The sequence below is a fragment of the Glandiceps talaboti genome, chromosome 12 (genome assembly GCF_964340395.1).
Source record: "Glandiceps talaboti chromosome 12, keGlaTala1.1, whole genome shotgun sequence".
In the NCBI taxonomy this organism is placed as follows: Eukaryota; Metazoa; Hemichordata; class Enteropneusta; family Spengelidae; genus Glandiceps; species Glandiceps talaboti.
Window position 1 is genome coordinate 19,456,533 of NC_135560.1, and position 27,259 is coordinate 19,483,791.

At 36.7% G+C, this 27,259-nt stretch overlaps 1 protein-coding gene across 1 annotated transcript; it reads left to right on the top strand.

Moving 5' to 3' along the window:
• On the top strand, positions 1-27,259 carry LOC144443805 (photoreceptor-specific nuclear receptor-like). The gene is made up of 8 exons (XM_078133353.1): positions 1-58; positions 6,798-7,035; positions 8,113-8,216; positions 22,033-22,257; positions 23,266-23,468; positions 24,479-24,725; positions 26,737-26,842; positions 27,064-27,259. The coding sequence occupies exons 1-8, from the start codon at positions 28-30 to the stop codon at positions 27,194-27,196; spliced, it is 1,287 nt and encodes a 428-aa protein (XP_077989479.1). The 5' UTR covers positions 1-27; the 3' UTR covers positions 27,197-27,259.

The following is a 27,259-nucleotide window of genomic DNA, read 5'->3' on the forward strand; positions in this document are numbered from 1 at the left end:
CGAAAGTAACTCGACGCCAAGTCAACAATGGACTCCGATAGCATGGATACATTATCTGGTAAGACAATTTCTCCTAAATTATGAATTTAAAAATGATATGAAAAAAATGGTTTCATAGATCAGTAATCTATCACTCTACGAATGTGATCGTTGCCAACTTCACAACAACTGGCGATGATTGTATGTTTGTTATAATGGACGTAATAGCAAAAATAAAGTTTAACTGAATTGATGTGCAGTTTTATAAAAAAAAAACGTTTTCTGTTTAATAACAGCGTTGTCTCGTTATAGGGATATGGCATAATATCGTCGCGGTATGTATTTGCTATATGTACCACTTTAGGCATTTGTGAGTTTTCACGCACTTTTCTGGTGATTGGTTCTCATCTTAATCTCGGTAGAACCCCTTATTGCTTTTTCCTGTCTTCTGTTTTCTGTTAATGTTAGCTTCCCAATTCATCATCACGGATGGGGTCTGGTTAAAGTAATCCGCCTTAGCTAGAATCCGGTATTATAGACGACTGCCTATAGTTCACAATAACGTCAGTAATCGTTTTGCAGCAGACTCATTACATTGATGGTATTTTCGGCAGATTTTAAACGACTTCTAGTGGTGATCTTTCTTTTCACGTGGTTACAGCGAGACATTTGAGTCGCATCCATGTTTCCAATAATCGCCATTAGTAAAATTAGAGGTAGTAACAATTAAACGACCCCGTGACATTACCTCCCACCATCAAATTTTGCTCTTTTTTTTACTAAAAGCCTGGTTCCATGTCACTTATATGACAGTCGTGTCGGTACGACATGGCAACCATTCAATGCCATTCAACCATAACTTTCAATTTAGAAACTTCATCCGAACCTTGCCATGCTTCTGTGCTTATATTCTTCAATTTCATAGAAAGGTCTTTAATTTTTAATGACTGACTATATTAAAGACACGGATATGGCAACATAAAGTACTTTTAATTTTCGACATTACTTCAATAACGTTGACTTGTTCTCATTATGCATTTCTAATGATGAGTCCCTTGCCAATAGATCGCATTTATCCTTGCTATTTAGTATGATAAAATGACAAATATATATTTGATAGAACCCTTCTGCAGCTGTTTTCTATGCAATGAAATAATAATGTATAACGTGATTTAATATGCATAACATCATACATTATATTTGGGTAGATAACAAAGCCTGGGTCCTTAAGTGTTAATAACAGGCATGCCAACATTATCCATTGCGGGTATATACAGTTCCTGTCCCTGACTCAGAACGGGATGTTCTCGTCAACAGTAACGCATTCAAACGCCACGGTGGAGGAAATGAAGGTAAAAGCCACAGGAAATCGAGTCAATACCGGAGTTTGTACGGATTTCAAACAGCAAAGCTCATGATAATACGTAGTATTAAGTGTTCAGATCGGACATTGTCAAATGAGAGCCTAGCAACACACAACTTAATAATATAGTCTGTCAATAGAGTCAGCAACTAACATGTTATTAATTGGTCAGTTATCTCTTGTCCATTTAATATGTATCGGTATTTGAGGAGGGAAATTTATCAAACACGTTGTATTTGACAAGGAAATGAAAGTATGTCTGCTTTTAGTATCTCTTCTACTCGACTTCTTTGATACAATGAGTTGTCAGTATAGATAAATAGTGAGCACACAATACAGTACACAATAGACATGTATGCCAGCACCACACGTATGCTACTTTTCCCATCATATCACAATCAAACTATCACAGGCCTTAGTCTATTTTTTAATATACATGCCATAACGTCTTTCTACTTCGTTACCATAATTTAATATCTGGTCAAATTATTAGGTGCTTTGGGGCACAAGTATAGTGACGATAATTTCTTTCTATGTGCTGGTTGGAAAATTTAACACAATTGGGGGATTCGATATTAAATTCTTAATAATATTAGTGAGTGAAGATTGGGAGTCGATTAGTAATGACACTAGCAAGACGATTTCATTGAAATGGGATAATACTAATATAGAGATAGAGATTTCATCAACGCGACGAGATCTGAGGGTAGATGTACATTTCAATAACTTGATTTCATTTACCTAGTCGTTTTTCCTTCCATTCTCTCGTTACCGCCACAAAAGGAAATTGTCCAGGAAATCAACAATACCATTATCTTCAAGTGGTGTGTACAACTGTAGCAATACCGGTGTATCAATCTTCTCTATATTGCTCTTTCAATTTTACACATATTTGATATCAAGTAGCACTACCTATGGGTATATATACCTCATTTTCAGCCGACTAATTTAAGCCACGTTTCGATCAAAGAACGAGACAATAGAATTAAGTAAGCAATAACTAAATCAACCGCCACACGATACGAGTCTTTTGCAATATGCAAGAACCGTTTACAGATAACTTAATTTTCGTTATTTTTCATTTGGTCTTGTGGTGCATATATCAGAAAATAGCAATCAATCGCCAGCGGATATTGCTTACAGCAGAGCTTACAACAAGGCAGATATCAGACAATGACCAAAGATGTTAACAAATAATATCTAGATGTGTTTATTTCCACCTTTTTTTTCTTTGCCGTTATTTTGTTAATTTTTTTTTCTGTTCAATATACGGTAGCATTTTGTCCTTATGAAAGAGGCGACTTTTGCAGTATCGAAATAATGTTCCGTATTGATAAGTGAAGGAGCAATGAATCATAAACGCCAGACAGAACGAAAATCATTAAAAAGCATAGGTGTCGGGAAAATCATAATTTTCTGTGAAAAATCCAATATTCGAATGACATCACCCCATGTGTTATGAACACGATGTGCATTAACGGAATATCGACCACGTTTTGGTTTTAATGTGGGAAATGTTGCTCGGGAGGCAAGTACCTAGATAAACAGGGCGCATGTCGGGCTGAGTTATCGACTGCCGACTACATTGGAAACACGCAGACTAGCAGAGAATGAAAAGGTAACTGGAGACCATTGCGAAGATCAATATCGATATCAATAAAGTTGTTACAGCACAGCCAGCAAAGATTACACTACAAACAAACCCAATAGAGTTTTCCTATAAAGTAAATATGCCAGCCTTACAACACAGAGTATGCTTGATTAAATCAGTGGTTTATCCGAGTCGGAGAGTCACAGTCAAAATATAAAAAAAACGTTGAAAATCAAATCATGTAATCTTTCAGGCAGAAATTAATCTGAACAGAAAAAACATTGAATGATAATTAGATTAAGTTGCTGGTGTAAGGTGCACAGTATTGTAATGAATTACATGCCCTTTTTGATTTCAGAGAATTTTTGTAGCTGTGAATTAGTAAATATAAGCTACCGTGATGAAATATTTGCAGACTTCTGGCGTCACAAATTTGAGCTAACATTCATTCAAACGGTACGACATTTCTGGATGAAAACAATCAGTTAAGATACGTCATTCTCTTCACGAGGACGACCCATTGATATTTCACGTGTTTAATTTAGAGATATTCGTCAACAACTTTTCGCTCTCCACCATTTAAATTTCCCGTTTTGATTCTGTGTTGCTGTGATTTAAAATACAATGGCGGTAAAATGCTTACACTCCAGCAATATGTGTGTGACAGAAATTTTCCTTTTAAAGTCTTGATTGTACAAAAATATAGAACAAGGTTGAAACAAATCGTTAAAAAATGCAAAATTAAGGGGGAAAATGCAGATTTTCCTCCGCAATACTAAAAAGAAAGTCATTGAAGAAAACTCGTGAAAATGAGATCTCTATATAGAATGATATCTTTGTATAAACACTTACTGTCATCGCACTAAATAATTTGCCAGGCTTACATTATATCGATTCGTGTCAAAGTATTTATCGAATAGGCGACTTAAAGAAGCGTATACGCAGCAGGGATGAGACATTTGGATATTGGACAATTAGATAGTATGATACAGGTAACCGTACTCGCCATGGCAAGTCTACGGAGTTGATGAAGGTTCAATCAATATTGTCTTGGCCCTTCCATTTCAATTCACTCTGTTCAAGAAGCTATCGACCAAAAAGGGCTCGATTTACTGCAGCCACTAAACAGACATGCACTCAAACGTTACTCTTTATTATTTTATCCATCTAACTTCATACTTGGTGCGTGAATTAACAAAGCCTAGAGCACAAAGGTGAATGAGTACATGGCAGTTTTAATTGACGACGCCAAATCTGCCTAAAATCACACATACTTCAATGAATATTTGATAAAGACAGAGTTAGCTAATGACGCTCTAAAGAGACCTACAGGGATGGACATTAAGGAAATGTTCACGAGTAGTTCGCTTGTCGCCGACTTCCTTTAGTCCGTATAAATGATTTAACACCACGAACATGGAAATCAAAGTGAAATGCCACTACAACAGGCTTCCAAAATGACGCTGTTAGCACTTCACATATCACAATCACCCCATTAATGTATCTATCAGTAACGACTCACATTGTTTATACAAATTGTATACTTTATTTGGAAATTAACATGGAAACGGACAAAATGTTTGTTTTTTGTTGACGAATGCTGTTATGTGGATTGTTTGCGACAACACGGGCAGTCAGATGCAACCGTAACAAAGAAATATACAACGGACGCTATTCAACTTCGTACAGTTTGACAAAGGGGAGAATTTGTGAATAATGGAATATGAGAGTCTCACCTCAAGTTGTTTGTTAGAGTCTATTTGGTTTAAATGTCTTGACATGATATACCGATGTCTATTTGATTTATATGGTTTCTGATATCATACATTCATCACATTATGTAAACTATGTAACCGTAGGTGATGGTCCGATCTCCTCTTTGAAAGACGATGGTTTCTTATGGTTCTACCTTATACTTAAACATACCTTATCACGTTATTCAAAACAACCATTTTATTTCCTATCAAAACACGAAATAAAACGCACAACTTAATCAAATATTGAGGAAATAATTCGTCAAATGCAGGGACCCATATTATACCATGGCTGTACATGTTTTAGAGAGTGGAATGGCGGATATGGCAAACATCCAGTATCCCGTTTAACGGTAATATTTGAAGATTCTGCATTACTATAGTTAATCTATAATGACCAACCCTTCTTTTACGAGAAAAGGAAGACAATGCATTTAATGTACTTTGAACCATATTAAGCTTACACTTAAGTAATAATTCTGTTCGTATTCTGAGTACTATTTGACTTCATGTATTTTTAATATTGACCCCCATAAATCTTAAATAAAACTGTCCTCGAGTCACAAACCTGAAGTCTCGCTGGACTTTTGATATAAAAAAAATACCCAATAAATGTAGGTATAAATTATTCCATAATTTTTCAATAATTGAAATACCTCTTTGATAGGAAACTTGTCGTGGATCTGAGACGTGGAGTCCAACCTCCTAAATACTTTCCATGCTTTTCCATTTACAAGTGTTCTCCTGATTCGTTTAATATTTTCCTAGATTGTTATCAACCGTGTCTTATCATTATGGAGAAATATAGATTTGTTAACTTTAAAGCAAGTAACTGGAAGAGACAGGTATACTAGACATTTAAGGAAGGCTGTGTTGTTCGTTTTCCTTGTGTCTTGTTTAAAATAGACAGACAAATGATATTTATATACAACATATCTCAGTGAATCGTTGTAGACATACAAACACTATCCACCGTACAGACTAACTTGAGATGTCGAATTAAACAGCTACAAGTCATACTTCCTTGGTTCAAAATATACTCAATTGTAGATTTTATGCCAAAACAGAGTTACTAGGTTGATCACCGTTATGAAATAAAACAATAGTCGATAAAGTGTTGTTTATTTCATATGACACCAGTCTGATATCGTTTTATAAGCTGGGATAATTTTGTGAAATATTTCGATGGACGCGTTAAACTGATGTTGTGATCGGTCACTTTACTGAGTTGTACATTTGTAACAGTTTGGTTACTAGGCATCTAGAAAATACGGCGCACCGGTTTCTAAAACCCACTTGGTTTGTTGGGAGTTTCCTTTACCATCATGATACCAGATTAGTGGTTATGTTTTTATTTTTTGTGGACATTATCCCGTATTGGTGAATGTTCATGCTATCACATATGAAAATGATACTATTGCTGTATACAGTGATTTGTTTGATGTAAACCATGTCCCAAAGCATACCTGCACCAGACTATATACTTATAACATGCTAGCCTACGTAGTGGTAAGACTTATGAGGACAGCGCTTCGTATCGTTACTCTGGAATTTCATTCGTCATGTAATTTACGTTTCCATCTCTCATCAACGCTGTTTTCACAACAAAGTTGAGAAAAGCATGTCTCACTTAAAGGATTGCAACCATACTAAAGTCGCCAGTATTTTCTGGGGATTTGCACAATTATTTTTACATTAAGCCTGTCTGAAGTTTTATTCTTGCATTTTCCTATTTAATCACATGTTCAATTGAATATCTTCCACAGCAGTTTAACCAGTACGTCATGTATTAAAACACCAGCACATTTTACGCTTGAACAAGCAATTCGTAGAGATGTACACAACTTGGAGCTTTTAAAACATCTCGTCTGAATGTAGCCCGTGATGGGTGCCTGTGTAAAATGCTAAATCGCAAGGATTTGTATTATCGTCAGACCACTTAACGTAAAATACTATTCTATCAGAGCGTACCAACGTACGGATACCAGATGGAATCAAAATGCGAAGGCGACAGTTGTTAAATGTATCGTAAAAATTAATACCTGCCGACCAGAATTTTGTTGTTTTTTCGTTAAAGGATTTATTCTGTGTGGTTTTTACTTTATTTCAGTGATTACGCCATGTACTGTATCGGTCTCAACGCCGCCGAGCACACCTACGGTTACAGCAATCCCAACAAGTTTCAGCTCCGCGATAGCCAATCACGCTCCTTCTTCTAAGAGAGCCACACCTGGATTGAGTTGCTTGGTATGTGGTGACGTCAGTAGCGGTAAACATTATGGGATATATGCTTGTAACGGATGCAGTGGATTCTTTAAAAGAAGTGTACGTCGAAAACTGATCTACAGGTAATTATCGGAACACGTAGAACGCACTGACATTCTGACCCGCAAAACATTGAAAAATGACAGACCTCATCAAAAACATCCCATGTAATTGCTCAAAGTGGAATGATACATTCCAATGGTATGAATTCGATGGTATATAGAAGATGAAATAGTCACATTGTACAATACTGACACTGTGTATTATAAAGCAAGCCGTCTGAACTCTGACCCCATGTAAAACTAATGTCAAACAATGTCACAGTACTATGCTAGTAGACCTAATGATAAATACTAGTTTGTTGATGAATTCCGATAGGAACCGTCGAAGGTTCAATGGATAACTGAATAGAGTCTCAGTATGTAAACGTATTGTTAAACTATTTACAATTGTTAACAGTCAATAAACTAATGTATCTATTTCTTACACACCATTTTCCTCCGAGATGAATTTCCGATACACCTTCTTTTTAACCCAAGAATATGTTTGCGGAAATTTCACACATCAGTTAATGTTCTGGAGATAACAACCAACAAATAGATATTCTCTCTAAGTGAGAACACCATAATTGAGCGATGGTCCTATCATCTTCAGTTCAAGACATGTCACCTCGCTACGTCATCAATTACGTCAGTATGGAGAAAACATTGATGAAATTTTGAATATGGCATTATTATCAACATTTTATTGATTAGTTTGTTGCGAAAATAGCGATAGTGTATGAAGTCATTGGTGAAAGTATTCGGAATGTTTCTGCTACTCCAACACATTAGATGGCTACGTGTTTACATTATAATTTCATCTCATCTCTCAATATTAGTTTATTTGTGTAACACTACAAGACTAATTTACCCGAGTGATGACGATGATTATTACATATCTATTACACCTTGATGAGCGATATTTTGCATTTACACATAATATATCATTTGACACATCAAATGCCAATCTTCCTAAACAAATATTATGATATTAAAATGATGGTTGTAATTTCCTATCTGGGATGATTGAAATGTCTCTATTATAACGAATTCAATATTGATAATATTCAATATTGCTTGCATATATAATAAGCCCTTTAATTTACTTTTGTTGTCTAGATGTCAAGCTGGTACGGGTATGTGTACGGTAGACAAGGCTCATCGCAACCAATGCCAGGCGTGTCGACTTAAGAAATGTCTTCATACTGGAATGAATAAAGATGGTAGGAACATTGCTAATTTTACAAAGAGCTATGCTGTCAATTGGTTTACAAAGATGGTGAATTTTCATCAGTTTGTAAAAAAAAATATTATATCAATTTTACAACTGTTTTTAATACTGTTTTTCAAAGACATCTCTGTTGTTTATCTTTAAATTGACAGACAGACAGACAGACAGACAGACAGACAGACAGACAGACAGACAGACAGACAGACAGACAGACAGACAGACAGACAGACAGACAGACAGAAAAAGATAGGCGGAAAGAGCCAGACAGTGACATGGAGAGACAGAAACAGAGAAATCATTGACAAAAATAATGACTGACAAACTCCGTCAGAGAAGCAGACAGAAACGTACAGTACAGAGTTGACAGGCTAACGTCGATAGAAGTACCTTAAAGACAAGACAGGACACAGAGACATGTTGGTGATGAAAATGTCAAGGCAAATCAACTACTGGCAGACAAATGAACCCGCGTCAGATAAATCTGGTGAACAAGCTTTGTGACAAGTCGTATTTTTATGATGACTACTCAATAAAATTGTTGGGCGATAAGTGTACGTTAAAGAGACTGAAGTCTGGGGTTAATACGCTAATAATAACATTGTTGTAAAAAGACCAGGAAACGCTAACTGTAGGAAATAGTGAGATAGCATAGTATCGTAATGTGTTGTAGCCCCGGGTAAAAATAACAGTGACGGGTCTTTATTTCCTCTAGGATGATAAAAGCAGCTAGGTTTAGTACACTTTAACTATTAGATGTGGAACGGGTAATATTAGCAATACTCAGTGCCGTGGGGCTGATATACAATACAATACGAGCGCTCTTTGCCCACTTTATACATTTATTGATGTAAACGGTGATTTACTGGAGGAAACTCGTACTTGTGATACGTATGACATCATTAATATCATCTAAAAGACGGAATCATGTTGAATTGCTGCACCAAATGGCATAGACGTTTTAAAGATGAAGATGTATGTATTCGGCACCATGGCACTATGTGTGTGTCATGTCATCTTGTACTTCTATTAACGCCTAACACACCAACTACAATGCCTCCAGTCCGTTGTCAGTAATTTAATAAATAGACAAATCATGGTAACTTGACTCAAAATGCTTGACATTTTGCCTTTTACAATGTAAAGGTGTAGATTTTAACTGATATGTTGAGGATGAGTGCAATGGGTCGAGTTTGTAGACACCATAGATAGTGGAATACCATTAGTCACTCTGTTAGAGTAAATCTTAATGGCGTACTCGACTCTAAACTATTTTGTCAGTTTGAAAGTAGGACCAATTCAGCGCATTCTCGTACCATTGTTAGCTGACAAGTACGTCTGCTTGCCCCTCATCTACTTTATATGTATCACTTCAATCCCCCATTGTTAGTTCATTTAGTCACAGTGTTCGAGAGCTGATTCATGATTCATGGCTTTGTCTATCTATATTTGTAGCCCATGCCTAGTTCGCAGTCAGGCAATCATCACTGTACGACGATGAATTCTACTCTCTCTAAGAACACATATATTCATATTCAAATACGAATCTAACGTTTGTATAACTACTGAAGCATGGTATTATATTAAAGATATGAATTATAAATATGTTATGATCTTATAAATGGGAAAACTGACACATCATGTATCATGTACGTTTATTCACAAATTAAAGTCTATAAACAAAACTTACAGACACTAACTAACCTTTACTGACAGATTAACTGACTGACTGACTGACTGACTGACTGACTGACTGACTGACAGACAGACTGGCCGACAGACTTACAGATCCTACATTTACTTACTTACTTACTTACTTACTTACTTACTTACTTACTTACTTACTTACTTACTTACTTACTTACTTACTTACTTACTTACTTACTTACTTACTTACTTACTTACTTACTTACTTACTTACTTACTTACTTACTTACTTACTTACTTACTTACTTACAGACATACACTACCTTTACTTACAGACACTACCTTTACCCACTTACATACAATACCTTTACCCACTTACAGACACTACCTTTACTTACAGACACTACCTTTACCCACTTACATACACTACCTTTACTTATTTACTTACTTTCTTACAGACACTACCTTTACTTTCTTACAGACACTACACATATCGGAAACTGTATTACAGTTTTATATTTTTCATCACATATCAAATATTATTCTCAGTTCGTTAGAAGAAATCGAAACAAAGATTCGGTATAAAATAAAATAATGACCTTTGACTCCATTACAATGTTTCATTATGTTAAATTCATACAGGATATTCATAATTCTATTTTATCCATCTCTGCAGTCAGGTTTTCTGTTCTCCTGTCACAATATGTTAAGCCAGCCATGCGTTATGCCCATGTCCAATGCCCAGTACCCACCACGTGTTATGCCCACCATGTGGTATACCCACCATGTGTTATACCCACCACGTGTTATACCCAGCATGTGGTATGCCCACCTCGTATTATCCCCACCATGTGTTATCCCGCCATGTATTATGTCCACCAAATATTATCACCACCATGTGTTATCCCCACCATGTATTATACCCACCATGTGTTATACCCACCATGTGTTATACCCACCATGTGTTATACCCACCACTTGTTATACCCACCACATGCTATACCCACCATGTGTTATACCCACCACATGTTATACCCACCACTTGTTATACCCACCACTTGTTATACCCACCACATGCTATACCCACCATGTGTTATACCCAGCATGTGGTATGCCCACCATGTATTATCTCCACCACGTGTTATCCCACCATGTGTTATACCCACCACGTGTTATACCCACCACTTGTTATACCCACCACATGCTATACCCACCACGTGTTATACCCAGCATGTGGTATGCCCACCATGTATTATCTCCACAATGTGTTATCCCGCCATGTATTATGCCCACCATGTGTTATCCCCACCATGTGTTATCCCCACCATGTGGTATACCTACCATGTGTTCTGCCCGCCGTATGTCCACCATGTATTATGCCCTCCAAGTGTTATGCCCACCACGTGTTATGCCCATCACATGTTACGCCGACTATGTGTCATACCCACTACATATAATACCCACCACGTGTTGTCTGCGGTGCCATTATGAAAAGGAATAACACTTTTACACTTCTCTTTGAAATGTGTCTACATTGGCTTGATGAGTGGTGACTCTGCAAGTGAGATGAAAATCGAAACGAATAAGTGAATACCCCGTATGGAAGCAATAATTGTTTTGTCACCGAGATTGTGCCCAGATGTTGATCGGTGAATAAATAGTCCCTGATCTCCTTCTGGTGAAAAAAACGATATTTTCGACCAAACGACTGCTAAATCATTACATGAAAAGTAAAATATTCCATAATGGCAATCACCATGCTTCGATCATTACAGCCCTGATTCATTCCGACAAAGAGAACGGCAGGTCTTTGAAATTTTGGAACGACCGAAAATAAAGATCTTGTGGGCCATTTTGATGCTTGACAAGGTCTCATGGTTTGTCTGTGTTTAAAACCTCTACTATATTTGTATTTCCATGTGGTAATCGATTTGCCGATCTACATGCTACACCCATGATGTTCCATATTTTTATTAGGGAATTGCCCCATCTGCTGTTTTCTCGTTCGTTCATATTGAATATTATTCACTGACATTACATGTAGCTATTAAACAGGACATTTCTACTGCTTTGATCGGTAAACTCTAACTCTAATTCAACCCCCACCCCCACCCCCACCCCCACCCCACCGTTGTAGTTACATGCAAGGTTACAGAAATACGTTTCGAGGGAAATAATTGAACATTGAGAAAAAAAGTACGTTCATTGTTAATTAATATGACCTTTTTACATGGCGGCTCTGCAGCATTTGCCCTCTCCCCTCCCTAAATCTAGACATCGCAATTGCCAAGGGGAGACCAAAATATAGCCTGCTAGTTTTCTAACTCTGTTTAATAATTGTGACGGGTAAACTAATAGTTAACGGTGGCTTAGGTCAAAGCGTGAAGTGGGAGCAGCATAGAATGCTAAGGTAGGTATCAACATGCCACGAAAAATAAGTAATTTACTATGAAAGGCGTCTAGAATTGGATAAAATAACACTACAGGAAAAATCATAGGGATAATAGGCCCATCATCAAGTGTAAATTGACTGAACTCATGCAGCGAATCTAAAAACCCCGACTGCTTAACTCACTACCAAATTGACCTGTAGATTTTCAAGTAGCTCGATATCAAGAACATTGTTTGTGAGTATGTCAATGACGTCACAATGAAAGGCAGCCATGAAAAGATATCTGAAGTATGACAGCTAGGGAGTCTTGTTAAAAATGAAGATAAAATGTGAAAAACGGGGTGTTACCTTCAGCTCGTGACTTGACATTTCTCCTCAGCATTTAATGAGTCAAGTTATTTTTTTCTTTTTCTGGTTGATTAAGTTGCCAACCGAGATAATAGTAGCTGAACTAATACCCCACTTTACAACCTCTAGCATAATGTCTTTTTTCCCTATTCCATTCTCCGCTAATACTTTGATGGCGACGAGATGAAGCGAGTCGAAAATTCACTGAAATGCTATCAAAGTCGCCAAATTGCTCTCGCACACTTTCAATCTTGGTCAACTAAGCTTAGTTCAGGAAACTAAAATTAGAACAATAACGTGTTTTATTCCTATTGCTAAGTCACCATGTTATGTTATTATATTGTACATGGAAACACCAGTCAACATAAATAAGTTCGACTCTTTAAATTTACACGTAACTCTTTAAGTTGGCTTTTTAAGTTATTCTAAATTCATAAATCTATATATTCATTTAATCAAAATATACAATATCCTGCCAGATATATTGTGACATATTTTTAACCTCTGAACATCGATTTACGATTTTTGTGTCATTTTGGTATTCAAACAAAAAATAGCATCCAAAGTGACTGTTACAATTTGAAAGCAGTACGTACATAGGAAGAACGTGGTAATTGTTCACCTCTATCTATGACCATCAACATAATATCTTCATAGTCCGTTAATGAATGTGCAACCAACGGGAAGACACTAAATAGGCAGAGTATAAACCTTGGGTATGCCAAAAATCATATTGTGTATAAACAATCTTTTTGACAATAATGCATGGGGCAAATATGTGGGTTCTGGCACGCGTGTGTGTGTGTGTGTGTGTGTGTGTGTGTGTGTGTGTGTGTGCGTGTGTGTTTTAATAACTATTGTTTTATTGGGCTTATTATAATGATCCATAATCTTTCATATAGAACATTCATAGACATAATCATTCATAAAAATATTACACATGACTACTTTAAAAATTACAGACAGGGATCTCAGTTTACAGTGATATATCAATATTTTATGTTTAGAGATTCTTAAGTTAAACATTTCAAACTTGCCCCCTTGATGTGTAAATGTAATGTAACTTTTTTCTAACAGTAGAATTCTATATTGTGAATATATTGCAAGTGGTTCTGGTACTTTTAATTGTTGTGTGAAGGTGTAAATCTGTCATGAATTTTTAAAATTTCAAAAACGGATCAGTAAGCTTCATGTTACTTTCTCTGTTCTGTTTACCGTACTTCAGAAATTTGATCTTTTAATTTATGCATAACGACAGCTTGGACATTCCATAGGTAAAATGGCCAACTCTGTATGGTAGTGAGTGATATGAAAATTTCAAGTCGATCTAATAATTTTTGGGTTATAATATTTGAACCCTGAATGACCGATAAATGTAGAAATATGCTGTAGAGAATACACATTATCACATTCCTTACGGCACTCGCTACACTGGCACAGTAATCATAGACACAGTGGTCGATACAGTACCCTGTACGACTCAACTTTGTATAATAGCCAACAAATGAAGTAATTTGAAACATTCAAAGATGGCTGTATAGTGAGGTGTTGTTCCCTGGGGGGTTCTATTCTTGCCCTTTCAATCTCTTACCGTTTTACATTTCCTTCCCTATTCATTGTTAAAATACGCTATACTATTCTTCATTTATTTTGTTAATTAATGCAATTGAATAATGTCCATCAAAAAAGTAAAAATGCCAGCCATAATGGACCCGACACGTGTCTTTCCCCTTCTCTTATTGATCTGTAACCACGGTTTTATGTATTCATAGTCTTCCTAGCAGTATATATACTAGTATAGCTATTTGTTCTAGTCTGTTAAAATTCGTGTGTTTCTGTATGTCAATATATATATATATATATGTATGTATGTATGTGTAGGAAAAAAAGAAATGCAATAGGAACGAGTGAGTCATTCCGAATAAATAGATGCAATTCGTCGTTTCGAATAAAAATTCTTTTTCAAGGTATTCAAGGCTCGACATAGTTGGTTGATACCTGACTATAGACTATATCTGAATGTTATGGAATAGAACGACAACCGCGCGAGATTGACGGTTATACGTGTAAAATTCACACGCACCAAAAGAACCCTATATAACACGCCTGAAAGATAGAATAAGCGTAGTTGGTCAAAAAATAATGTAAATAATCTATTAATTCCAAGGGGTTCCAGCGTTCCGAGACGGAACGATTTTCCTCCTCCTTTGTATGTATGTATGTATGTATGTATGTATGTATGTATGTATGTATGTATGTATGTATGTATGTATGTATGTATGTATGTATGTATGTATGTATGTATGTATGTATGTATGTATGTATGTATGTATGTATGTATGTATGTATGTATGTATGTATGTATGTATGTATGTATGGATGTGTGTATGTATGTATGTATGTATGTATGTATGTATGTATGTATGTATGTATGTATGTATGTGTGTCTGTGTGTGTCTGTGTGTGTGTGTCTGTGTGTGTGTGTGTAAGTATGTATATGTGTTTGTATTCTGTTTTACAAAAGTAGTATGCACTTCAATAACAACTTTACACATGGAAACGATCCAATGGACATATGATATGATGTGTGTGTTACTATACTATATCTACTTCAACTACGTGATCGCTATATTTATACCAAACATCTTATTTATGCTCACAACAATACATTTAAAATCTAAAATTCCCTGCTCTCACTACAAATACACAATCTCAGAATTTAAACAAACTCGTTCCAACAAACCCACGAACATTCTAACATTTGAAACCTTGGATCTGTATACATACAAATGTAAAAAAAAACCTAAAGGAATTACGCTTATGTCTAAACACCAGAGTAAAACATCAAAGTTGAAAGTCGCTATACATTAATGTTCTTTGGTAGGTTTGCCAGTAGAGTACTATAAACTTTGGAAATGAAACTCAACATCTCATATCACACTTGAAATGTGAAAAAGTGTAAAACTACTTATCCCAAAAACGATTTTTATAAATTATTGTGTCGGTTTTTGTCAGTTAAAATTGTTGTCTGCATAGGTATTTTAAAATACAGTAATTATCACTTCAATCTATTTCTGACAATAGTGAAAAGTCTTGCAAACAACCAAACATCTCTTAACAAAATAGTAGCCTACGGCAACTCCAGGCAATTCTTTTGCCGAGACAGCATAAAAAACCTGTGAAATTACATACAGAAAAGTTATAGAACATTGGCACGATATCTTGCCGCAGCAGGGAGTTAGCAAAACAACGACTCCATGCCCATTTTGATATAATAGACAACATTGGGGACCTTGTCAATTTTTTTTTGAATCTACGATTATAAGGCGGAACTACGTACATCACACAGGCGTCTCACGCCGGTCAATTTGGTGCTTCGATAAGGAGGCAGAACAGGGAATATCACCCCACGTCGAGTCTCACACTGGGAGTGACAGTGAAAAGTAATTTTGAAGTGTGATAGTGTAGCATGAGACGACTAGACGAACGACAAACTGGTGTTTAAATTCATTAATGCCTTCGTCACGGACAAGTCCCGCTCATTTTCGAACTGGAGCACAGTTTTTATCAAATTTACCAGTATTAGATTAAAGCTAGTGTTGATATAATTGTTATCCCGCTGAGCGACGCAATTCCTCGTATTTTCACCATTAATGCCATATTTGCTGCTACACGTTAGAAAAGAACGAATACAGAGAAAAACTGTCATGTTTATTCTCCGTCTTTAGGCAATAGATCTTGACATCAAATAGTGATAGAAATGGTGTTAATTCGCATTTTTTTTATATTATTACAATCTAACGTGTGAATAACTGTGATGAAGGTTTCACTTTCTTGGGCGACGTAATATCAATTCGACAACGTTGCTGTCAGTATTGTTAAATAATTAGAAGTGTTTAAGCAAAAATAAACGTTAGTAAGGTAGTTCCCGTCACGAAGTATACAAAGTTAAGCACTCCTCTACACGTAAGCACTTCTTGCATAGAACGATAAGGTATATATACATTATATATACAGTTTTCACATAATACCGTAGTTGTCGATACGCATTAAGTTCCCCTTTCCTGTTTAGTGCTTACACTCCATTGTTTTTATGGTGTGTCGACCTCAAAAGTATTGTAAGTGATAGAAGCATCTCATCCGATAAAAATTACAAACGCTATATAATTTATAATAGTAATTATTGATAGTGTTTATTATTCATTAGATACAACATATTTCAGTTAAATATTAAACAGTTTCGTATACGAAAGTATATTGGTCGCAGAAGTTTAAATTTAGAACAGTGAATTCATAGAAAGGTAGCCATCCAAAGTGACGTCTAGTACATAATTAGTAAGATGTGACTGTTTGAAAACTAAGACATTTGTCATTACTATGTGAATAGAACAGGTTTATGTAGTCGTAGATGAATAAAGTGATGCAGTTGTAATAATTGTCTGACGTTTAATACTGAACAACTATTTCAACACCGTAAATCGAAGTCTTAGTACCAGGTAAGGGTTGATAATATATTTTGTTATTTCTCAATTGGTCGACATGTCTAGTCTGTTAAAATTCATGTATTTTTGTATAAGTATGTATGTATGTATGTATGTATGTATGTATGTATGTATGTATGTATGTATGTATGTATGTATGTATGTATGTATGTATGTATGTATGTATGTATGTATGTATGTATGTATGTATGTATGTGTGTGTGTGTGTGTGTGTGTGTGTGTGTGTGTGTGTGTGTGTATGTATGTATGTATGTATGTATGTATGTATGTATGTATGTATGTATGTATGTATGTATGTGTGTGTGTGTGTGTGTGTGTATGTATGTGTGTGTGTGTGTAAGTATGTATGTGTCTGTGTCTGTGTTGTTTGTAAGAATGATGGCCACAACAAATAAGATAGTTGATAATGAGCCTGTTTTTAAATTATTTAAAATATTGCATCGTTCATTATTATTTCTCACTAAAATGACATCCAAATACTGTTTCACTTCGAATTTATTTCAAGCGATTTCACTTTCTGTATGACGACAAACATTTGTGAAAAATAAGATAAGTTCGATGCAAAGCAGCAAGTCAGACGTGGGAACCCATGAATGCATCGATTGTATCCAGATACAAACATTTAGTAGTAATCGAATAGGTGTTTCATCCATATCAAGTGAAGGTGAACAGGGGGCACGCCAACACACGACACGGTTTATAACTTGTTTGTCGATATATTGTAAAGATATGTGCATACCCAGGGTGGATCGATTACCGATTCTATATGTAAGTGGTGTCCAGATTGTCAGCTAAAGAGCAGCAAATCGATAGACTCACCAACAACTCTCTACTTACTTTACAACATAGTCTTCCAACACTTTGACTAATGTCACCAGACTGTCTTTTTTAACGATTTGTGTGTGTGTGTGTGTGTGTGTGTGTGTGTGTGTGTGTGTGTGTGTGTGTGTGTATGTGTGTAGGTAGGTAGGTAGGTAGGTATAGATGTGTATATATATATGCATGTGTATTTCTAGCTGGTACCGTAATTACGATCTATTGGTCAGTTGACGTTTGTCAGCCAACTACCTATCGGTCTACCTGACAGTTTGACTTCACCCAGCCGTCCCGTCCGGTCATTCGCTTTGGCCATGACATATGTCAACCTATCTTTTTTTTCACTGAAAGCTGGTACTTGAAATGACATTGATCTATGTAGTGCGATTTGCTATAATGTAATCGTTCCGCACGAGGAGACTGGCTGATGTCAATTCATTTGGTAGATTCCGGGTTTATGAGATAATTCCGACAAATTACCATAATTACTTTCTATTCATTTATCGGATTTACATGTAATGTGGAATTACTAGGTAGATCGTCTGACATGACCTGTTCTCCGTCACGAAACATTAAATGTGGCCGTCGGAACTATCAACATTTCATTCAACGTTTGGGTTAAGCGTGACCAAATGAAACTGTCACGTATGCAGTTTTCACGGGTTTGTCTACAGCAATTTAGTCTCGGAGAAAATGGATGCATCGTTACTTGGGAATAGATAAGATATGTATTGCACTAAGGGCTATATACTAGGAGCGTCGTTATCCCCTGATAATATCCTGTGGGTGGTATTGTGACGTTCAGTCCTCCCTGTGTAGTAATGGTTCTCTGCTTTAGTCATACAATAGATTTAATAGCATAACAGTTTGCTAATATAAAGTTACCAATGGATGTTGTATCGCTTGAAAGTTTCAATAAACAGGTAGTTTGCTAACCCATTGTGAATATACAGAGCATGCATTTTGATGTTGAACGGTTGTGTGTAGAATTGGTCATCAATTCCGTCAAGATATTTACGCTTCGGAACAGTGGGCCGATAAAGTGGAAAATCTAACTAAATTTAATAACCCGTCATTGAGCTTCACAACTCAATATTCCAGCAATATTGGAAGTGTAGGAAATCTTGAGGAAGTGTAATAGGATTTCGGCAGACAGACAATAAGTTAAGGTCAGGATAGTTCAATCATATAACCGTGTCATCAATTCAGCAATAGAAAAAAGGTCTTAAGACTAATCGTCCCCCATCTCCCATATGAATTGTTAAATGAGTGCCATTAATTAAGTTGATTACTGGACAAGCCCTTCAACTCGCTTGACAATCATTTCGTCTAAGTGCCATCACATAGTAACACTAATATCGCCACCCAAAGAATTATCACTACCTGAATTGTAATCACAAATCTATACTACGTCTGTAAACCAGTCAAGTTTTAGACTATCAACTATATTAAAGTGTAAAGTCTCCTCGACTAAAACGATCCTGTCGCCATGGATATGTAAAAATGTTTCTGATAAAGAGGGATTTCTGCCTGTTAAAGATGTACTAGTGTAAGATTAGTAGTGATTTTCTGTGTGTGCTGTTTAAACGGAATAACCTAACGGCTTAAATCTATAGTAGTCGACACGCGATGTACGCACTTTCCTTCTACAGCTAGTTCTTTACCGGACTTCTTCTTGAAGCAAACAAGTAAGGTACTTTATTTTAAGGGAGGTATAACCTAATTTTAACGGGGACTTCAATTTCGTTCCCGATCACTGCAAGCTTACCATTTTATTTGTTAATTCCATCATTTAGTCAGAGTAGTTAATTGTTTATATATAATTGGGTCTGTTTATCGGTCTGTCCATCTACCACCTATACATCCACCCACCACCACCACATCTACCTACCTATACCTTCCTTCCTACCTACCTACCTACCTACTTTGTCTGTCTGTCTGTCTGTCTGTCTGTCTGTCTGTCTGTCTGTCTGTCTGTCTGTCTGTCTGGCTGGCTGGCTGGCTGGCTGGCTGGCTGGCTGTTGGTCGGTCGGTCGGTCAATCAGTCAGTCAGTCAGTCAGTCAGTCAGTCAGTCGGTCGGTCGCTCAGTCGGTCGGTCGCTCAGTCCGTCCGCCCCCCCCCCACCGCCTGTCCATCCGTCCTTCTATCCGTCCGCCCTCCCACCCGTCTGTCCATCCACCCACTCACCCACTCATCCATCCGTCCATCCATCCATCTAGCTTTATGTCTGTCTGTTTGTCTGTGTCCTTCCCTCAACACACCCACACACCAACTCACCTGCCCACCCACCCATCTAAACACCCTCCCACCCATTCATCCATTCATCCAAGTATATATCCATCTAGCTACTCGTTAATTTTGCCCTTTTTGTTTATTATATGGTCTTTGTGTCCATTCCAACCTTCTGGCAGGATAAAGCCAGTGAAAATTTTGCCTTCTACATACTAAGTCCATCTAACATCAGTAAAACTTTCTATGATTCGTGATTTAATTGTGAACTGAGTGTCAAGTAGGGTTGAGAAACGACATCTGTACTTTCACATGACTCTGTACGAAAAATGATTAAATTTCGTGTAAAGTTATATGAACTAATACTTCTGACGTTACATTTTGTCTAAACTTTCCCATTTTGCACTGCCTGTCACTTTACCACTGCATAGACAAATACCGATTCCTGAAAGGCAGAGATAATAACTTAATAATGTGATGTCCGCCATGTTTTCAACTTTTCACTAAAAGTGTCAAGGTATTTCATATGTCATACATGTATGGGTTTACTGTACAGATATACTTAGGATTATAACACATATATTGCGGTATACATTTTAAGCCCAGCCTGGAGAAGTATTCATCGGATTTGTACACCGTTACTAACATCATTCTCCATTTCGTCCCACCGCAATTTTCACTGATCTCTTCAATTTGGTAACACCACCCTACACTCGTTCAGTTGCCTAGCGTAAGATTACATCCTTGCGTGGATAAAAACTGTCAAGCTGCAATATTATTGATGAACGGACTTGGATGTCGCCTTTAAATTTTATCTTTAATTTCGAAGCTGCTGGGTAACATTGCACGATTGGTCGCCTAGTCATTGTAGTTTGTTACATCTGCAAAATTAGTATTTGCGTCTATGTTGTTTTCTGTGAATTAATTGAGTTTGCGATCTTGCCTTAAGTATAAAAGTTAATGCGTATTGATAGCTGAAAGTTGCCTTTGGTAAAACTGTCTTGTCTAACTCCCTTATCCAATCCAATAATACCAAGGTAGGCTGACATTTCCAAGTAATGGCAATGCCGCTGGCTAAAGTATCACTTACAATAAATGTTTGACGAAATCCCGCTTTTTGTTGGCTCCTATGTACATGACAGTTAATAAATAGGGTAGAATTAAAAACGACAAAGTGCTCATTGCTCTTATCTACCCTTGCTATTACCATTTACCAATTTCATTTTAAACGAAATATTGTTTTTCACAATAAACCCGTCTTGGTTGTGAATAATTTCCTTTGAAATGAAATAGGGGGTATTATAGTATACTGCTATTCAGGTATATTAATGAGTAGTATTTATTGTGTATAACGGTTAATGTTGACTGACAGGTTAGACACAGCAACGTCATCTCTCTCTCTCTCTCTCTTTCTCTCTACACCAATATTTTGTATTAAAGCTGAAGCTAGTTACGCTACTCTCTCAGATTAACGATGTGGTGGTAACTGGTTTTAGTTTTGTAATCGGCGTTCTTTTACTTAAACATTCTCGTATTTCGTATTGTGTTTATTAACGTACTAATCAACACTTACGTGAATGTAGTCCACTTTATGCTCATATTTGTCAAATTTAAAAAAAACGCTCTTTGTTTATTCGATATTTATACATGTATGTATAACGAATTGTTGTAATGCAGACATGTTGTGGTTGTCTCTGTTCTTCCTTTCGACAGGTCAAACCGAGTTGTCCTTTTCTATTTGCAACTATCATTATGTCGTAAATTTATGCTTTTACTTTCTACATTTTCAGTTCTATTCTGTAATTGTGAACATATATGTTTTTTTTTCAAAGTGTAATTTCTTTTCTCTGTTATTTCAAATACTTATGTCTTTTAGCGGTACAGAATGAGCGTCAACCACGGAACAGTTCTCAAGTCCGTATAGATTGTGCCCCCGTAGTATCGGCCACAGGTGAACATCCCAACTTGACGCCAAGTCCGAATCGAGAGCCTAGTTCTTCGACTGTGATCACACAAAGAGCTACCAGTCCTTCCACTAATCACCGGTTTATGGCCAGTTTGATGACAGCTGAGACATTTGCCAAACTAGAACCACAGGAAGGTAAGTCTCACCTTGCCGTTCACTCAACTTCAAAAATATATATACATTGTATAATTTACCATTGATGTATGTCTGAGTAGTTAACACAACAACGTATTTCTAGCCATGTTTAAAATAAAACTATTTCAACGTGAAGGAATTGGACTCCGGAAAGATCGAAGAGTGACACGAGTGTAAATCGCTTCTACATCGCCGTAAAACTACATCACCTCTTTTACAATTTACCAATTTACAAACGCAATATTATCTACAAAATTATTTTGAACACTTCGTACGTTCCTTTCATCGCTAAAATAATATTAGTCTACATCACCGAACATAAATGCTACAGATAGTTGATAAGATGGTTTCAGTTGTGGAAGTAAAATATAGCGTTTGTTGTTGTTTTTGTCGTATTTACTGCAATACCGTCATAAGACTATGAATCCATCTATTTACATTTTATTAATGGACTTCAAAGTCAGTTGTAAAAATAGTTTCAGAACAGATGTATAGATTACATACGTTAGTACTTTTCCGACCAGAGATTTTTTTCCGACAGTGGAAAATCTTGACATCGTAACTGTTGTTATACTTCATTGAAAATGTCAACAGAAGAAATCCCCCAATTTATGCTCGTTTTACACAATTATCGCCCGTCACCAGTCAAGCATATTTACTTAAAAGACAATCAGTTCGACTATAACACGACAAATTTACTGTAAAAATACGCATCAAATGTCAGTCATCGTTCTTGGTGACAAGCAAGTTGGGTGTAATTGAGATCTTTTTCCGGCTTAGTTAATAATAGCAGCCTTGTAGCTATGTTATTTGTAACGCTATTCTGTCAGAACTCAAAAGACTCCTTCATGCATGTCTGATCTTCTAGTCCTCTTTCTCGTTTCGCCTCAATTGTTCATATCAATTTGTCACCACGTCTTTATTTATATTACTTGGAACAATTAACAGTGACGTCATACATACAAGCTGACCTTGTTCGTGTTTTATGTCTTTATTTATTCTTTACAGCGGACGAAAATATCGACGTTACCAGTATCGATCACGACCTTGAATCTGAACGTTTCTACAGGGTTGGGATGAATATCCGAGATGTGCCGGTGTATACTAATACCCCTGAAAGCATCTATGAAACCTCGGCAAGGTTGCTATTCATGGCTGTCAAATGGGCAAAAAACCTCCCGTCGTTCTCAGCATTGCCATTCCGAGACCAGGTGAGAGCATTTTAATTTTTGAGATGTACCTCACCTCCGATCCATCATCGGAACTATAACCCAAAGAGTAACAGAGAGGGCGCTTGGTCTCAAAAGTACATCTATCACGTTTAGTGTCAGCAGAGACAACCACTATAACCCGGCACTTCTGGGAATTGATATTTCAGTGAAGCATGTATTGTATTCTATAGTGAATACAATACTTTGACTGAGCACGCAAAAGGTTTGCCGAAATCGATATCCAAACGACTTTATTAAGTTGATGCACTTTTAAAAACCTATTTTGAGCTCGAAGAACTTCTCGATGGGAATATTAAACTCTTGGCCTTTCCCATTAGATGAAATTCAAAACACCCCTCCCCCAATCATTTTGTACTATCTACAGATTCCGCCTTTGTCAAACTTGTGATGACTGCGAACTCCCGTCATCGAGTCTGTTCCCTATATCAATGTACATTTTATAGCCACGTCGTAAGCATGTCGTTGATTTTAAATTGTATGTATTCCTTGTAGGGTTGTCAATTCACCCCACCCCACCCCTTCCCATTTTGACAATATGATATCCAAATATGTATTGTCCCTGGTGTCTCTCTCTCCCCAATCTGATTCTATCCGATGTAGATGTCGGCTAATCGTTCAATGTTATTTTACATCGGTATTTTTGCTTGAATTGACCTTCGCATTACATGTTTATGTTTTGGTCTTGATGACTGCCTCCTCTACTCTCTCTCTCTCTCCCTTACTCCCTCCCCACTTAACTTGAAAATAAACACATAAATACCGCTCACGATAACAGTACATAACCTTCAACTGAAAAACTTTGCTCCCCCTTTTACTGACAATGTTGTGTTGTTAAAATTGCTTATTTTTTCGTACGAGCAATTTCGGTCCTTTCTCTCATGAGCATTGGTGACGGGATGCCGGGTGTAGCTGCAACTGATACTATCTCTTACTATAGAGTTTACATGTACCATTAAATTTTATTTTTTTGACATTGTGTTTTTTACCAGGTTATTTTATTAGAGGAAGCATGGAGTGAGTTATTCTTACTATGTGCCATACAGTGGTCGATGCCTTTAGATTCGTCACCTTTACTAACAGCAACGGAGCAGAACTCCAATACGTCGGTGAACGGCAAGACGGCTGCTGCGTTATCTGATTTAAGAGTGTTACAAGAACTGATGACTCGATTCAAAGCCATCAATGTCGACCCAGCTGAATTCGCCTGTATGAAAGCCATCGTATTATTCAGACCAGGTATTGTGGAATATTAAATTGCTTTAACTTGTAACTTTCAAGTACATATCTTTTAAATCATAATTCAAACGGTCGACTAGATCAGTCCACTGTTGTACAGTTCTCAACTGTCAAACACGATTAGGTTCTTGAAGCTTAATAACCCAGGCCCATCAGTGTAAGAAACGATCGCTTGTAATATTGAAATATAACAAATAGAATATGTTGTTACAAAAGATGTATACCCAATGAAGTCCATCTGACAACTGGTCTCTGATTGGTCACTAAACCCTACAAATTATTCGGCAACCACCTGTTGCATCCCTCATCATGGCGTACAAATATCAATAACCTCTCATCACCACCTGGCGTAATAGATGATCTAAAGATGACAGTCTTGTGCAAAATTTACTTTTCAAATCTTACTATCATATACAAATTATTTATACCAGATTTTATCTGGAAACCAGCGAATGTTAAGTGTGAGGTTGATTGATATATTTCTTTACAATACTTCACGTGTCGTACACGATTTGTTTCACGAGTACATTATTTACACAATTGCATCACCAATGCTTTACACTAGCAAAATTATGCAGTGTATTGAAAATATCAAAAAAATAGCATAACACACAGAATATGATTATGTTAGTTTTAAGCATGATGTCTCAAGCATAGATGCAATAATTGTAGTATTAGTGCATCATTCTTGACCTTTCATTTTTTCCATTATTGAGTGTTTTATTCTTCCGGAGTTTACACTCAAATGGTAACTTTACTGCAAACATATAGGATCAATAAACAAAACAAAAACGAAAGCTAAAAAGCAAAAACCAAGGCTACAGTTATTGTAACCAGTCTCAAATTGTAAAGCTCTTAATCAAAAAAGAAATTAAAATGCCTACATCTTGCTTAAAGCAAAGCCACACAGAATATACGGTGATCAAAATCGATGTCTTTTTGCAGGGCGAAAATATAACTTTTAACGCCAAAGTTAGGAACAATATATGAATCGACTTGATAATCATACGATATGACTGTACACCCAAATAGCAGATTCTGAGTTGTGGTAAATGGTGTCCCAAATTTGCTGATTTTCGTAGGTTTTGATTATTTGAGAAGTTGATGAATGGAGAGAACATTCTACCAAACAAAATGGGAGTACGATACATATTTTGAAAAATGTATCACGCTTGGCACAACTGCACTGATAAATGACGTAGAATGTCCAATGAGTACAGATCTTGGCTAACACTCGGACTTAGAGTGACGATGGTGATAACCCAGTGGTCAGTGAAATCACGTGGGATTTTGTGGCACGCACGCGCAGAGCCAATTTAAAGTCTCATATAGACATAGACAAAGGTTTCATAAGGCGACGTACAAATTTAGACAATTTTACTCACCAGCCTATTCCTGAAATCACGGAGAAGCCAACGTACGGTGCCAAATACATGTACTCTCATCCAAACGAACGCTTAGAATAAAGCAAAATTGATGGAAAGACGTGTTCCTCAAGTGCCACCTGGTTAAAATGAATTGGTCAATCACTGGCCTGTTGCTCACAATAACTTGCTAATTTGTGAACACATCCTGAACCCGACTGGCCAATTTGTGACCACACACAGGTGTCTTTGATGGCCATTCAAAAATCATAAACTTCCAAACACATTCAGTGGCTTGATGGTTCAACTCTTTCATGGGGTTATTCTTTTAACTATATTGTAATATAAGTTTTTTAAACATAAGATTGATGTGTACATGTACATGTGTACATGGTATAAGCTGCTTAACTGGTATAATGTTGGGTTCTTATATAGCGCTTTCCCACACCGTGCTCAAAGCGCTTTACAATTTATTACCCCTGGCTCGGATCAGAACTGGTATTCATATCAAATTTGTAAAGAATTATTATCAAATACAGAAAATTCATCTGTTTCTCTTTGTGCAATGTACAGACTATATATCAGGACAGTGTTAATACTGTGACGTCTCAAAAGTGACAGTTTTTGATTTGGTTGGTTGTTTCTAGATACCCGTGGACTGAAGGACCCACCACAGGTAGAGAACCTTCAAGACCAAGCACAGTTAATGTTAGGACAACATACACGAAACCACCATCCAGCTCAGCCGACAAGGTAAGCCAGAAGAATCGAATTAAGGTAGAATACTCCTCGGGGTGAGTTTTCTTAAAAATCAAAATGAGAGATTCCATCATATTAACTGCTGTAAAAACATAAGGCTGGGGAAAGTTGAACATCAAAACATTCAGCGTCACACCTGCATACTTCAATGCCATAGCATCAATTAATTAAGGTTGTTATCATTCTAACTTCTTCTTTTCTATATATCATTTCAGGTTTGGTCGGTTACTGTTGATGTTACCATCGTTACGCTTTGTGTGTGCCGACAGAATAGAAAGCATCTTCTTCCACCACACGATAGGCAACACTCCCATGGAGAGGCTGCTTTGTGACATGTTCAAGAATTAACGTTGAGGGCGCTTTTATCCTCTCAATATCGGATGGGAAATACATCCATATATGTACATAAAT

What these genes read in the sequence shown, in the direction of transcription:
- LOC144443805 (XM_078133353.1), top strand. Translation starts at nt 28, where the DNA reads ATGGACTCCGATAGCATGGATACATTATCTG. An exon ending in CGTCGAAAACTGATCTACAG is followed by an intron (nt 7,036 to 8,112) that starts GTAATTATCGGA and finishes TTTGTTGTCTAG; the next exon opens with ATGTCAAGCTGGTACGGGTA. An exon ending in TACTGGAATGAATAAAGATG is followed by an intron (nt 8,217 to 22,032) that starts GTAGGAACATTG and finishes TATGTCTTTTAG; the next exon opens with CGGTACAGAATGAGCGTCAA.